The sequence below is a fragment of the Phytophthora infestans genome, genomic scaffold, assembly GCF_000142945.1.
Source record: "Phytophthora infestans T30-4 supercont1.10 genomic scaffold, whole genome shotgun sequence".
Taxonomy (NCBI): domain Eukaryota; phylum Oomycota; class Peronosporomycetes; order Peronosporales; family Peronosporaceae; genus Phytophthora; species Phytophthora infestans.
The window spans coordinates 1156542-1171395 of record NW_003303749.1 but is presented as its reverse complement, the minus strand read 5'-3'; the positions used below and the strand labels follow the sequence as shown (position 1 = coordinate 1171395).

Sequence of the window (14854 nt, the reverse complement as noted above, 5' to 3'; positions counted from 1 at the left end):
AGATTTTGCACTGACGTATTTATTTCTCGCGGATTGTATCGACATCACGGATACAAAATGGAGACTGCAGGATGGCAGCCTTTCAATAAATATACGCACTCGCTTTGCGTCTCAGCTCAAAGGATATCGAAATCCTCCTCCTCTTCACTGCTGTGATAGTCGTCTTCATCTTCATCGTCCGAACTGCCGTCCTTCTCGATACGAACATGCGTCGTCCCTCCCGGACTCACAACTCCCCTCACACAATGCGAGCCCACATCTTCCACAAGCATCACGGCTTTCTTCTGTAAATAACAGGACAAGTTAGATGCGATGTCGTAACAACATACAGCCATTTCCTTACATACCTTGGCCGAACGAGCCTTCGCTGTCGTCGCTTTCACCGGGGTAGCCATTGAAGCCACGCGGCGCACCTTGCCACGAACCATTACTCCACCACCTGCAACGTGCTGGCGATTGATGCCCAGCACGTACGAATCGATGTCGTCTCGCCGACGCGAACTCAATTTTTTTAGTAGCCCAGGCGCCTCATCGTCGATGTCTGAGTCATCGTCCGCGAGGCTTCGTGACGGCGTATCGAGCTCCGGCGACTTGATCGCATCAAAGTCCGGTAGCTCAGGCAAACCTTCCTTGGATGGGGTTGTATCGAATAGATCATCCACGTGCTTCTTTTCGTACTGTTAAACACACGGCACAAAACGTTTAGTATCGATAAAACCACCCACTTATACAGTGACTTGAGCTTACTTCTTCCACGAACTCGCGCACTTGCTTCTTGAACTTGTTTGAGCCTGCACGAGCGATTTTGGTCGGTATAGCAGAGTTAGTGTCTGCATTTGCTCGCTTGAGTGGCATCTTCGCTGCTTTCCGCTTCGTAGGAGGAGATCTGAACTTCTCGAACGTTTTTGCTTGGCAATCTTGCGCCGACTTTCCCGGAACATATTGAGCCACCTGCAGATTATCCGTCAGAATACATCTCGTCACAGATATTGAGCTAACGGAGGCCGTACCTGTGCCCAAAAGTTCGAGGCAGTTGTTGGAATCTGCAGCTTGGCATCCATCAAAGCTTCCAACTGCTCATTCGTCCAGACATCGGGCTCTACTTCAGGTTCTGGTTGATTTGTCTTTGTCTTCTCGTTGCAAACCTGCTGCAGATAATAACATCAATGCGGGCTGATTAAAAGCAATATATCATATCTGCTACGCACCTTTTTGCGCTTTGGTGTCTCGTACAGATCATCTTCTTGAATAGGAGGAGATGCGACGGATTCTTCAGGGCTGAGAGCAGCGTCGTCACTCGGCGGCATCGTCGAACTAAACACAAGAATGTATTTCACCCACCCTCTTCTTGTCAGCAACACACGTCTCTACAGTACTCAACACATCTCTATCTTTCGTACCTGTGCTTGTCAGTGCCTTTCACCTTCTTCTTCACCGATTTACGCACGACCTTCGACTTGCGTTGATCTGTTTTCTGCGCCTTCCGCACAAACGGCAGCAATCGCTTGCAGAAGTAGGCCGGAACCCCATCCTCCATCAGTCGCATCGCAGCGCGTGGAATGCCAGCGCTCCTAGCAGTGTCCCGGTCCAATGTCCCACTCAACGTCACGAACGTGCCGTCTTTGGCCGTGAACTTGGACGCTTTCCCTTCACGTTTCTCCACGACAAACAGTGTCGACTCTCCGTCCACCTGTCCCATCACTATCATCTCCGCCTTCTCACTCTCAGCCTCCAGCATCGGCGGCCAGACGACCCGCCAGTTCTTCAGCACGACCGCCTTCCTGTCTGCATTCTCTCGTTTCTTCTCGTTCTTCACCTTGCGATCTACTTGTCGTTTTCTCTTCTTCTCTTCCTTTACTTTCTTCTTCTTGAGCTCTGGTGAGAACAATAGTTTCTTCCTGATCACCACGTCTTCTTCTTCCGGTTCCACGTCAACATCCTCGATCGTCTCCAAGCTGCTTCGTTTCGCTCTCTTCATCGCTATAGATCTCGTTACAGGTGTATGTCCAGCCGTCTCCAGCACGCCTGCCTGGCGTCGCTTAAGCCGTTTGGAAGCGCTCCTGGTCACAGCAGGAGATGATGGCTTCTCCTCGCTCTTCTTTCTCTCTTTTCGTCGCTTTTTGCCCTTTTTCTGCGATTTCAGCAGCTTCAGATGTGCGAACGGGTCTTCTTCCTCCTCTGCGGCCTGTGAACGCTGCTCGGGAGCGCTCATAGCCTTTGACAGCCCTCGGATGAGGCTCAGGTCGGCGTCGTAGCGCCGTTTCTTGCGCGGCTTACGCGTGGACCGCACCACGGCATCTTCTCGACCTAAACCAACCAATGCGCTCTCCAGGACGGAGCTGTAGCGACTGCGACTGCGCGTGTGCAGCGGCGCCGACGCGCTCCGGCCCATCGACGACATTTCGCGCCAAAAATTCAAATGGTAATGTGAAACTTGACATTTCGCGCTGAAGAGACTGTGAAGTGGTCCACACGACTAAAAAAAAAGACAGTGTGTAACGCTGACTGAATTCCTTGTCCGGCATGACACCGAGACGGCGGAACTCGCTGCTCCGCTGTCTTGCGTTGCTGCTGCTTGGACGAGAGACACAAGCTGCCAGTGCACATTACTCTCTCGACCTGACGGGTATTGCCTCGGGCACAGGTGCGGCAATTGCTGACCACGTGACGTAAAGGATCGAGGTTTTCATGATTGTTGTTTGCGATGTTGCAGCGTACACACTCACGGTAGACATCGGCACGGTGGACGGCTCTGGTTCTTCAAGTGGGAATGTGCGTAGTGATATTACTTGACTGGATGATCGATGCTGCAGATGAGTTACGCATTCCTGTGAGTAGAACGCCTTCCGACTGATTGCAGACACGGGGTCGTCGAATGACGCCGTGCTGGGCACTGGATGCTGCGGCTCGGAGGCAGAGGTGACCTACTCGTGCGATGCATCATCGACTTGCACGAATGCTGGTGGCGACGTTGTCACCCTGGCGTTCGCGGGAGCCAATATTCAGTACGAGAATGTAGTTTGGTAAAAAAATGTGAAGTAACGTTGCTAACGTGCGTTATTGATGCATGGTAGGGGGCAGCTTATGACGGATACGTGGTCGTCGGCTGAGATCGGTGATATCTCCAAAACCTTCTTGGTCATTGAGAAACAGGATACCTTTTATCGCTCGACATACGATGGAATAACTGGCTTGGCATATGAGGCGCTGGCGGCGTCGACCGGTGATACTGTATCGTCGCTGTATAATGTGTTGGTGAACACGGCAAAATCGACCGACGCGTTCGGTATGCTGTTATGTGGCACAATGCAGCCCATGCTACAGACAGGAGGAACGGATTTTACGCACCATTCCGGTCAGTTGTTAATTGGCGGCACGGAAGGCATCGATGGCGAGACGTACTATTCGGGTGATATGCTTTACACTCCAATTACCAGGGTACGGCTGCTACGGATTGACTTGTTGCTGCTTTGATCACAGTAGACTGACAAATTGCTGTTATCTTTTACCCCAAACGTTCAGGAAGCGTGGTATGTCGTGACAGTGACGGACATTGGCTATAACGGCGCTAGCCTTGGGTTTTCATGCGAAAACTACAACGAACCGCAGGCGATCGTTGACTCCGGCACAAGCAATTTGGCGTTTCCTTCTGATGTTTACAACGCGCTCATGGATCAAATTAAGACAGCAACGCTAGAGGCCATTCCAGACTTCGATGCCAGTTACTTTGACGACTCGGCTTCATGCTGCGACGAGGATTATTGTGACCCGACATCGTCCAGCGCTGCCCTGTTGCAACTTCCCTCTATTTACTTCACACTTGGGATGGAGACCAGCGATGGCTCAACAAGTAAACACTTCACCGTTGAAATCCCACCCGAGTACTACTGGCGACCCGAAATGAATGGGGACAATTCCAGTATGGCGTGCCGTGCAATCGGCATCTCTGAAGGCACCTCAACTGTCCTGGGTGACGTCTTCATGGACGGCTTGTACTCGTACCACGATCGCGTAGAAGGCAAGATTGGTCTCGCTGTAGCAAACAACTGCCCGAACAACGTCACGTCCAGCAAGAAAGTGTACACGTCTGAAGACTCGACAGACTGGTGCTCGTGCTTTTCAAGCACTCTGAAGAAGAAGAGCTCGTGGACAACATTCCTGCCGTGGGGCAGTGGGTGCTTTTTCTGGCTCTGGTGGATGTACATTGTGATTGCCAGTTTTGTAGTGGTGATCGCCTGCGTGGGTGTGTTACTTTGGTGGCACATGACCAATAAGCGTATGAAGAAGTTGCAAGAAGAAGCGTGCAGATCCAACACTTCAGGTCGCCGTACTACACGCCTAGCGACGATGCAGTCATCGGGGTTCAGGGGACCAGCGCTGGCCCCTGCGTCCCCGCATAATGACTATTATGTGGCTCCGACTTCAACTCCCCAAAGACGGTCTAACCGCTCCGGTCGTTCCGGTTCAAGACATGGGTCGATGAAGTCCCCGAGGTCTCAAGACAGAAGATCGAAACGGAAGGAGAAGGAAATGCCGATCATGGCGGAACCCAAATATTCCACCATGAGCTCACCACGATCGCCGTTGTCTGATACTTCCAGTATTGCACTTTTGTCGGAACCTAATTCCTCAGTTGGATCAATGGAAAGTTGGAAGCACAAGGCGAAGCCGTATACGCCTGGCAACCACAATTCAAACTACAAAGCGAGCTACAACGATCGATGGGGTGCGTCTTTGAAAGAAAGCGAATTTTGAACAACGCCGTAACAGCGTAGATACTTGAAGTTATATCAGGATTATGTCTATAGAATGGGGGAATAATGAATGCAGATACTTCAGTAATTTTTTCGTCCTTGAAGGATAAGTGAGAAGTTGTACCCGATCTGAGCTGGGCGTCGCCTTTACCGTAGGGGCACTCTGAGCACCACCACTTTTTGTGCGACTTGTGAATGCCCCTACATGTATAATACATGATGTATTGCATTTTCGGTGGAACTACAAACATTTTAAGATTTGCTGTGCGTCTCGTTCCTTCTTCTACTTCTGTACCAGTACTGGAGCGAAGAGGAAGTTTCCGACTCACCGAGATTCGACGCGCGGTGACACCTTTACCTTTCCTCGAGATTACCACGCGACTTTTAGACATAACAGCAAAACCCGCGGTGCAATACTGTACATATAATGCCATTGAAGGCTGCAGCTAACTTTTTCAGAGCTCCGACAATGTGGCACCTACAACTGGCCAACACGGCAATCATCGCACAAAATGCGGCAAACAAAGATGCAGGGTCAACGGCGTTTACGTTAATAATTTATCACAACCCCTTTTAATTATAATAGTCAAATGAACAAAACTCAATTAATTATGGTTCCCACTGTACCTGCCTATTTTAATCGAGCTCTTCCAGTCATGATTTGAGTCCTGCTGTCCTTACAAACTTCCCTATGTTCCACAACTATCAACTATCTCAGGCTCAACTTTTGCTGCAACACTGTACGACTTCATTCCCCATCGCGTGTTTAATCTCGCCTGCGCCGTCCTTCCATCTCGCGGAGTGGCGAACGTCCGACGTCGCGCGCACAGCACACAACACCTCTCACTTCTTAACACTCCCAGCCAACGCCATGGCGGACCCGCGCGCGGCCCGCGGCGATTCGGCGTGCTCGGACGACTCGGCTTACGGGGACGAGACTCTCAGTCAAGACGAGTTCGTACAGCGCCAGATGGACAAAATGCGCAGTCTGGACGAGGTGGAGAACATATCGTTCCTCGAGTCGGCGCCGTCACATCGAAGCAGCAACCACAGTGGCACCAGTGAGTTGTCTGCCAACATGACAGTCTTCGAGAAGCTACAGGCGTTGGCCCTAGCGGAAAATATCAAGTTAGACGACCCCAACGGCGGTTCAGGTTTATCGAAAAAAGACGGGGACGATGAAGACGATGACGATGACGATGACGGCGAAGAAGACGACGATACCTATGAAATTTCATGGGACGGAGGCCCTCTCGGACTTTTATTCAAGGCCAACGCCAATGGTCAGCCTGTGATTCGCCGCGTTAATAAAAAGGGAGCGGCGACGGGTCTGCAATACGCACGAGCAGGTGACGTACTGCTCGCACTCAATGGCGTCAGCGTCTCTGCTACGCCCTTTAGCGAGGTGATTGAGCAATTGAAGAACCCCGAGTTCCCGATTAAACTGGACTTCCGACCGCTTAAATTGAGCGACTTGGCATCCGCAGCTTCCTCGGCTACATCGAAGTGGGGACTTCCTCGCACGGGCTCTTCGATTCATAGTAGTGATGCGACATCAGCTTTCTGCGGATCTCCAGTATCATCTAATGCGACAGTGGACATGCGAAGTAACCGAGGAGCAGGATGGGGAGAGTCTTCCCCGACGTATATGCCGCAAGTGAACGAAGCGCCCTCAGAAGACCCGACAGATGTTGAGTACGATGTTGTGTGGAGTGAAGGGCCATTGGGGTGTGAATTGAAGCAGCGGAATGGACTTCCTGCGGTTAAATCCGTGACGGGTACAGGTGTCACGCCGTCGGTGGCACAGATTGCGGCGGGCGATATTCTTGTGAGTATTAACGGCTTGCGTACCGAGGAGATTGGGTTTAAGAGCACAGTCACTTTGATGATGCGAGCAACGAAGCCCGTGTACTTGAGATTCCACCGAGGTGGAGCACGACAGCCACCTTCTAGCTTTAGCGACCTCCCGCCAAGCTACAGGGGGCCTCAGAGCAACAGAGAGACGTTCCAGGATACACCTGGAGCAGAAGCTGCACCGCTGGATCCAAAGCAGTACACGGTGCTATGGCGTGAAGGTCCGTTGGGCATTCAGATTCGTACGTCCAGCAAGGGTCGTGTCGTGGTGGCGCGACTTACAGGTGCAGGTGATCCAAGTGTGAACAACTCGGTCAAGCCAGGCGACATCTTTGTGCGTGTGGCAGGAGTCGACGTTGATTCTTTGGGTATTGCAGGCGCCTTTGAACTGCTTAAAACCGTTCAGAAGCCTGTAGTTCTCGTCTTTCAGCGACGCGGACGTGGTCACAGCCGCGCACAATCACGTGGAAGACATCCGGGTCTACCGGCACCGGCGCCGGCACCTTTGCCGTCATCGTCAGCAGTACCGTCTTTCAGGCAATTACGTGAAGAGGAAGCTGCCGCTGCCGCTGCAGCAGGGATCGCACGAGCACACAGCGCTGGATACACCCCAGCTCGACAGAGAGCTCAAAGCCGCGGAGGTTCGTTGAATCACTTTGGTGGCGGATATCAAGACCTAGAGAACTATGCAGCGTCTGATGACGGTACTAGTCTGCAGAGCTACGACTACCTGGCAGACTCGCCGCGTTCGAGTGCATCTCGCAATAATTCCGGCCGGCTATTGAATGTAGACGGAAGTATCTTGGAGAACGATCTACCCAGCTACTCAGACCTACCACCTCCACCGCCGTTCCCCGGCACGGAGCCGAACGCTACAGGTGAGAATGACGACGATGACTATCCAGAGGAAGATAGTTTCCCGCCAGAGGCCCGAGATGAGAGCCCGTCACTCACAGGATTGCCACCACCTCCATCTTACATGGACGTATTCACGGCGTCTGGAAGAGCCAAAGATCCCATCACGGTCGTGCCCCCTTCCGCTCGCAGTATGGACCTCCACAACATCCCCGATGATGAATCAGCAGGTGACGAGTATTTCGGTGACCATATAGAGCGCCCTCCTCCATTTGAAGCCCACGGCACTGATGGACCTCTGCCTCCTGCTCCAATGTATCCTGACGATCCATTACCTCCAGCAGAGGAAACCCCATCATTTCTCGGCCAACCAAGTCGACTACAGGAGCTTCGACGTCAATACATTGAATCGGAGCGTCAACGCAATATGCTGCAGAACGGAAGTGCGACAATGGTGAGTACATACTCGGATATCGACGATTCGGGTCTTGTGGTGCGTCACCAACGCCAGCCTTCAGGCGGATCAGTTCTGGACACCGCCCCATCGCCGCAGCTACCTCTTCCAGAGCTGTGGGTGCGCTGGAGTGATGGTCCGCTTGGCATCACATTCAAGCGCAAGAACGGCCAGATTGTCGTGTCACGACTAACCGGTTCAGGTTATTCGCCGGGTCTGACACAACTGCGTCCGGGTGACTGGCTGGTGTCATTCAACAATCAATCCACCCGCAACTTACGGCTCGGGGAAACGATGGAACTACTGAAGCGTTCGCCGAAGCCTGTGGACATGTGCTTTATCGTTCAGTAAGGGTGCAACAAGAAGGATGTACAATCGCCACACACTCGGGAATAGACAAGAGTGTTAATAGTGAATAGCAACCCCACGCCCGACAAGCATGGAGCGGAGGTAAAGGGCTGTGCGTCCAAATAACCAAGTGAAGTGACAACGACTATGATTTGGTTGATCCTACTTGTGCTCTTCCCATGACTCGCAAATAAACCTCTTAACATGCAGGCTCTGACGGTCCTAGTGTTGCGTAGTGTCGCCAGACTGAGCACGCTTTCGAGCTCGAATAGCAGCCATCAAGTCGAGAGGTTTACTGGCTCGTGGTGTCTCCATTGGCGACTCAATCTTGTTGGCGAAGCTGTCCCTTGTACTGACGCGTTGATTTTTCTGCTTGCGTCGAGCCTTTATGGCGTCAAAGAGAGGAGCACTGGTGGGCAGAGCAGCAGGTCGATCGTTCGATGAAGAGCTGAACGGAAGCTGTTGATCAACTGATTTAGCGGGGACGTTTCTCTTCGCCCAAGGAGCTCGGTTCACACCACTCACAGAGATAATCTCGTCACCCATTGCTGCTGAGTTCTTCTTTCGAACATCGTCAACCAACTCTCCCACCGCCTTGAATGTCGCTGTTGCAGTGATAGAGTGACTTTCACGAAGGAATCCTTCGTCATTGAAGAGTAAAGCCTTAACATCCGCAAGTACTTCCTGCAAGAAGACAATGGCTTGACAAGCTTCACGGATTTCCACAGGTGAGCGAGTGTCCGCTTCGTCTTTTGCGGGGTCCCGTTTTCCCGTAATGCAAATGCCTGCACGCTTTGCAAGTAGTAAAGTCAGCTCACGAGCGCTGTTCAGCAGTGAATTGCACTGGTTTTGCTGCTCAAGCTCGCCACCTTCCACAGACGGAAAAGAGTCATCCAAAGCGCGTATTTGCTCCATGATCGAGTCCATGTCTTCTAATGCGCCCACAGCTTGCGCAATCTCGCGCATATTTGTTTTGTAGTGCGCTTTCAGGTCTCTTTGACGCTGGTTCGCTACCATTTCTCGAACGTGGGTTTGTGCCTCCAGCAACGCTTTCTCGCCAGCATTTTCAGGATCACTTTTCAAGATATCTTCCTTGATAAACTCAGCTTCCGGAGTGAAGCCTAGTCCACAATACAGCTTCCGCACTTTCTCCTCCGAGCGCACTGGACACGCCAAGCCCATAAGTTCGCACTTGTGTGGTGGAACGATAGCGATGTTACCGAAGTCATGCCCAGAAGTAGAATTGCAGTGAGTCTTGAGATTGGTTGCAGCAGTGACGAAGGCTTCTTTGAGCTTGCAGTACCACGCAAATTTCTTTTGTGCCATTGCATCCTTCTGCTGTTTCTTCCACTCCTTGAACGGTTCTTTCAACACAGCGTGAAGGGCGCGTCGCTCCAGTAGCGTAAGCCCTGTCGTACGGTATCCTTCAATCACACTGGGGTGCATCTTCACGATCGTCTTTGGATCAGCTCGCAGTAGTTGCAGCACATTCGTGCGCTTCAGTCTCCTGGCAAGTTCAGCTGGGAAGGTCGCTCCTGTCGGCGTCACAAGCCCATTGAGTTCTTTCTCAGACAGCCGCGAAATGTCCACAGGAATGGCAGAGCGTAAGAGGAGTAAGGCTTCGACGTTCGCTTCTTCATTTGCGTCTTCCCACTCTTGCTCTTGACGTCGCTGCTCTTCGATGTACTCGTCCGTCATGACAAGAGCCATGTGATACTTCTCCATTTCCTGCTCAAGAATATAGTACTCTTTTCGAGCAGCAGCCTGAGCCTGTTTATCTTCCAACACCACCTCGGAAGAGCCAATCTCTTGGAGTCTCCTTGATACCTCTGCCACCTTCCGCTTCGCTAGTTCGTACGGAATAACCTCCGCCACAGAGATGCCAGCTTGTTTGAGTTGTCGTTCCAGCACTGTAAGTTTCTTCTTAAGCGCCGCACTTTCGTCATCTTCGTTTGCGTACAACTCTGTCTGCCTTAGCTTGCTCAGGCAGATCGAGTCTCTGTTGTGTGCAGCCTGTCTAGCGTTCACTTCTTGCATACGAAGCTTTTCCTGCAGTATCTTAATTGTAGCGCGAGCTTCTCCGAGCTGAGCTTGCTGCTCCGTCGAAAGGAGATCTTGGTGGCTTTCTTGAGTGGCGATTTGCGCCTCCAATACTTGGATGCGTTGTTGACTGGCCTCGGCCTCTTTTTCGAGCTGCTTCGCTTTAAGAACAGCCTCAAGCTCCTCCTCCGTGTTGCGAGAGCCGCAAAAGCTGCCAGACGAGAACGTTTCGTACACCGTATCGCTACTAAACGATAAGTCCGACATTGTGTTGATCGTATTCCTGGACGAAGAGCGGTCAGATGTGTTCTCTGATGGCGAAAGCGACGGCGATACTTGGAATGACACAGCGTTTGAGGCTGATGGATCACGTAGCTCCGAATTCGACACAGCTAGGGATCCACCGCGTGCCGCTGACTCCCGATGGTCAGCACTGCCATCATCAGCGTCTGTATCTTCGCCGTAACTATGTTGACTGTCTTCCTCCAATTTCTTCCTGTACGCTACAAAGCAACAGGAGCAGATACGGAGCTTGTTCTCCAGCACCGGAAAGTGAACTTCCCGGTACACGGAGCACCGACTGCAGATTATTTCGCCGCACATTCGACACGAATGGCGCTTCCGTAGTACGTTGAACTCTCGCAAACAGACATAACAAGACTTCCGAGCACTGAGCAGGAGCCAGTAATACAAACATGTTAGTAAGTTCAGGCTTACATAAGTGAGCTTAACAAATACGAGCTTACCTTCGTGGGTTCCATTGATCTCGTGACACCAAACTCGATGCCAATCTAGAATCGCATACAACTGACGATGTAATTGCACTGGCTGCTTGAACTCCATCGTCACTATCAGATTCCACGCTGGCACTGCCACGAGTCATCATTACCGATACTAAACGGCTTTTTTCCGCCTCCTGCTGGTTGGATTCGTCCTCGCTCTTGTTAGTACTGCTGTTGCTACTACTACCGCTGCTGGAGCCTAGTTTCCGTTCCCGCCGTCTCATCCTTTTCGCCCTCTTCTTGGTGGAGCCACTCCTGCCATTACCTTGATGATCCTTTGTGCCTCTATCCTCTACGTTCAGCATGCTGTCATCAAACAAGATTACGGGTGGAGGCTTCTGACGCTGTACCGCTGGATAGAAGGTACTTCTTCTAGCCACACTTGTGTGACGCATCGTACTGCTGTCTTCCGTCCAGAACCCATTATCTGTCCTGCCATCCTGCTTGCTGCGCGTGGAAGCCGCTAGAGCCGTCGCATTACTCGACGGAGACAGCAACACTGTATTCGCTCTAACCAACGTTGCTTTCTTCGCATGGCTGATCCCTCCAGACGCGAGTGTCAGTGTCGGCTTCTTCTTCTCTGCAAAGACTGCATCTTCCGGGTACAGCTGGATGGTCTTCCTCTCAGCATTGTTTCTACGGCTCTCTCGCTTCAAGAGCGTTGGCCGCCTGTCCCATGCTTTCTCAGGAGGATCCGATAATAACGTGATCGACGCGAGCACGTCGTTGTCCAGTCCGTCCAATAGCGACGGATCGGAGCTCATAAGTCGCACTAGCGCCTTCTGCTTGGTTGGAGAGCTCAACACTCGGTCCATCGCTCTGTGTTGGAGCTCTTAAAGCAGCGAATGTTGGTCTTCAGGATTTGTTTCGAGCTGCGTATTGGGTTGCTGCACTTGATAGAAATTCGTAACTGCTAGAGCCGGGAGGCCGGCCAACGTAAGCCCAAAGATGCGGGCAGCAGCGACATACAGCGAAGTTCGTTCGGTTATTTTTCGGTCATTAACCGCTGACTCTCCGCCGCTTCAACTGGCACTGGTTCATGCGCGTGTGCTGAGGCTTTCACGTCACAGTGCGCCCACGGACTCCTTTATTGACGCAACACACGCCACATGGCTCCAAGGTTGTCTGACGTCCAGCTTCGAGAAACTTCCGTGGAAACCGCAACTAGTGCACGTTGAAGTTGTGTGGGACACATCAAATTGAAGTTAGGAGAAAGTTCACTGAAAAGGAGCTGCTCAAAACAAAGCACGTCAGTAAAAAAAAGAAGTACTGTATAAACTTTGGATTGACATTTATTTACAGCTGATGTCAAAATTGTGTCTGAGTTGCTAAGGGTCTTGCAGTACGGCAGCCTCTCTTTTCATGAGCACTCACTTGTCGGACGATTGCTTTAAATAAGCCATTTACTATTTATAAAGATACATACTGTATCTTATTGTGAGATGTGTTCCCAACAAAATTTGTCCTTAAAATGAGGGCGAAATAAGGTGCAAGATCGTCAAATTCCGACTGATTTTGTCCTTAAGACCTCGATTATAAGGACAAAAAACAATTGCCTCTGTCTGGTATGATACTTGAGACACCCGACGCCACTTTGAATGGAATTGAAATTATACTTGATTATACCATCGAATTTGACGACTTTGTCCTTAACTTTTGGACAAAACACTCTCTGGGAAGTCATTCCAGACACCTTACGGCACATCACCTCATGCAATAACGCATAGGTTTAACGAAGAGTTGCTAGTATGGCTGTATAGAGCTAATACAGGGGTTTCTTTCTCTTTATAGGAGCATCTACCAAAACTGAGGCCAAGCAATGTCATCAACTTTTGGTCCTCTTTTTTGTCCTTTAATTTTTGCTTGCTGGGGTTATTCTAAGGATAGCTTTAGACTCATTTATTACTCTGGTACGCTGGTCTGATTTAGACTCCCAATTGTGGATGACCAATTATGATCAACCACCTATTTTGATCTGAAGCAGGCATAACGTAGTTTACATGTTTCCGGACCTGACCAGTTCATGAACCAGCGTTTTTTTTTCGAATCCAATCATCTTATTTTTGCTTTTGGATTATGCCATTGATAGTAACAGAACATATGTAGTGTCTTGAGCATTTACACACTGAACTTGATCTTGAAGTCGAGCGTTACCTTGTTGCTAGCCGACTTGAACTTGGATAAGTGAATTCAGCTGTGTTTATTCTGTTCCTATGCTGTCATGCATGATATGTAGTCTGTTTTCTCCTAGTGCTCGTTGGTAACTAATATGTAGTAGTTTTTTGCCAATAGTCGCAGGTTTCTTGTTGACGTCCGTTATCTCGTCCTTGCCTTAGAAACGGATAGCCGCATGATCCATAAACACTACATTGCCCCCAGTGCGAGCTATTAGTCGTAAAGGGGCGACGACGAGGCTTAGTAGATCTATTAGCTCGAGTCTGTCGTGGCCTTTGCGTTTTCTGCTTGTCAGCAGATTGTTTGGCTGTCATAAGCGCCAGTGCCATCGCTCTACCAGCAGCAGTAGGTTCACGTAGCGTTGGCTGGTATGCCTTGTCTAACGCTCTCAGGTAGTCCGACAGCTTGACGTCAGCCGCGTGAGCGACGTAGTTTTGTTGTTTGAGTTGAACGTCTTCATGTAGCGTGCGGATAGGCTTTCACGAGCTCTCTATATCCTCAAGGTCTTCCCATGCTAATAGTATTTCGTAGTCATGCACTGACTGGTTCCGAGAGCACCTGGTACCGTGTACCAGGTGTCCACAAGAGTGACGGGTCACTCTTTATGTAACATGGGGCACACTGGATTGTACCCCGTTACATCCTCCCGCACTTAGCTGAGAATCACCTGATTCTCTAATCACAACTGATTCTCCAATCAGAGGTGAGATAATTAAAACACCAAAAGGTGAATTCTCACACTGAGCAGCCACGAGACTGGCGCGGCTCTCAGTCACACCCACAGTGACTTGTGCTGCCAAAGCTCACTGGGATTTGCATCCCTATGCTCACAACTGTGTTGGCCGCAAAGCCTACTCTCAGAGCTGCCTTAGCTCCTGCGCTAGCACTCGTACAGTGCTATGGCACAGGGTGCAGTAGCATCCGAACGTGTGGCATTCGCCCACAGTTCGCACCAGAGGACACGACAGTCCTCGCGAACGCGTTCGGAGCATAGTGTCTCCCGCGAGGGACGACACCGAGAAGGGCAATACCTTTCTCCAGTACTAGAGGAAGCTCTCCGCTGACCTCGAGCCATGCCTTTGGCTACAGCAAGGATCCATCCTTGCGGGCGGAGCTCTGCCTCGCTCTCTTCGCGTCTTGGTCAACATACCAACGGCGCGCAGGTGTCCTTCATCGACACCGTGTACCGTGACGGTACACAACCCGTGGTGTAGGTGTCTCCCATCGACACCATGTACCGTACGGTACTAACCTTTGGTGCGGTACGCCCACCACAAGGTTACCATGTTTGGCGGCAACAGCTTCTGCTGTGCTGTCGCCTGAACAGATTCATGGCCAGTGCTCGCATCATGCACGACGCATGTGCAAGCACAGTGTACAGGTCCATGGGCCCGTACACGAGGTACGCTGTGTACGACACGTACCACAGCTACCATAAGTGCTCCGTGCACGTCATGTGTGTCATGCACGACGAGTTCATTACGTGGAACTCCTGGCAGGCTGCTCGACAGCAGCCAGTGCCGATGCACGGTACGTGCGTTGACTCACAGCGTCCAGAGCGCATCGGGTCGTGGTATGGTGCATATACTTTG

At 51.1% G+C, this 14854-nt stretch overlaps 4 protein-coding genes across 4 annotated transcripts; 2 read left to right on the top strand and 2 right to left on the bottom strand.

Moving 5' to 3' along the window:
• Positions 1-116: 116 nt before the first annotated feature.
• Positions 117-941, bottom strand: PITG_06901 (uncharacterized protein; the record flags this gene model as incomplete). Its single annotated transcript, XM_002904832.1, has 4 exons — positions 117-284; positions 414-677; positions 748-830; positions 893-941. 4 exons carry the CDS (start codon positions 939-941, stop codon positions 117-119), a joined length of 564 nt encoding a protein of 187 aa, XP_002904878.1.
• Positions 942-2688: 1747 nt separating this feature from the next.
• Positions 2689-5348, top strand: PITG_06900 (beta-secretase, putative; the record flags this gene model as incomplete). The annotated part of the gene is made up of 6 exons (XM_002904831.1): positions 2689-2772; positions 2839-3005; positions 3075-3438; positions 3523-4243; positions 4634-4726; positions 5341-5348. The coding sequence occupies 6 exons, from the start codon at positions 2689-2691 to the stop codon at positions 5346-5348; spliced, it is 1437 nt and encodes a 478-aa protein (XP_002904877.1).
• A 177-nt stretch (positions 5349-5525) lies between these two features.
• Positions 5526-8268, top strand: PITG_06899 (uncharacterized protein; the record flags this gene model as incomplete). Its single annotated transcript, XM_002904830.1, has 1 exon — positions 5526-8268. The coding sequence occupies one exon, from the start codon at positions 5626-5628 to the stop codon at positions 8266-8268; it is 2643 nt and encodes an 880-aa protein (XP_002904876.1).
• Positions 8269-8557: 289 nt separating this feature from the next.
• On the bottom strand, positions 8558-12011 carry PITG_06898 (uncharacterized protein; the record flags this gene model as incomplete). Its single annotated transcript, XM_002904829.1, has 5 exons — positions 8558-8574; positions 8619-8724; positions 8791-10965; positions 11052-11096; positions 11195-12011. 5 exons carry the CDS (start codon positions 11900-11902, stop codon positions 8558-8560), a joined length of 3051 nt encoding a protein of 1016 aa, XP_002904875.1.
• Positions 12012-14854: the final 2843 nt, after the last annotated feature.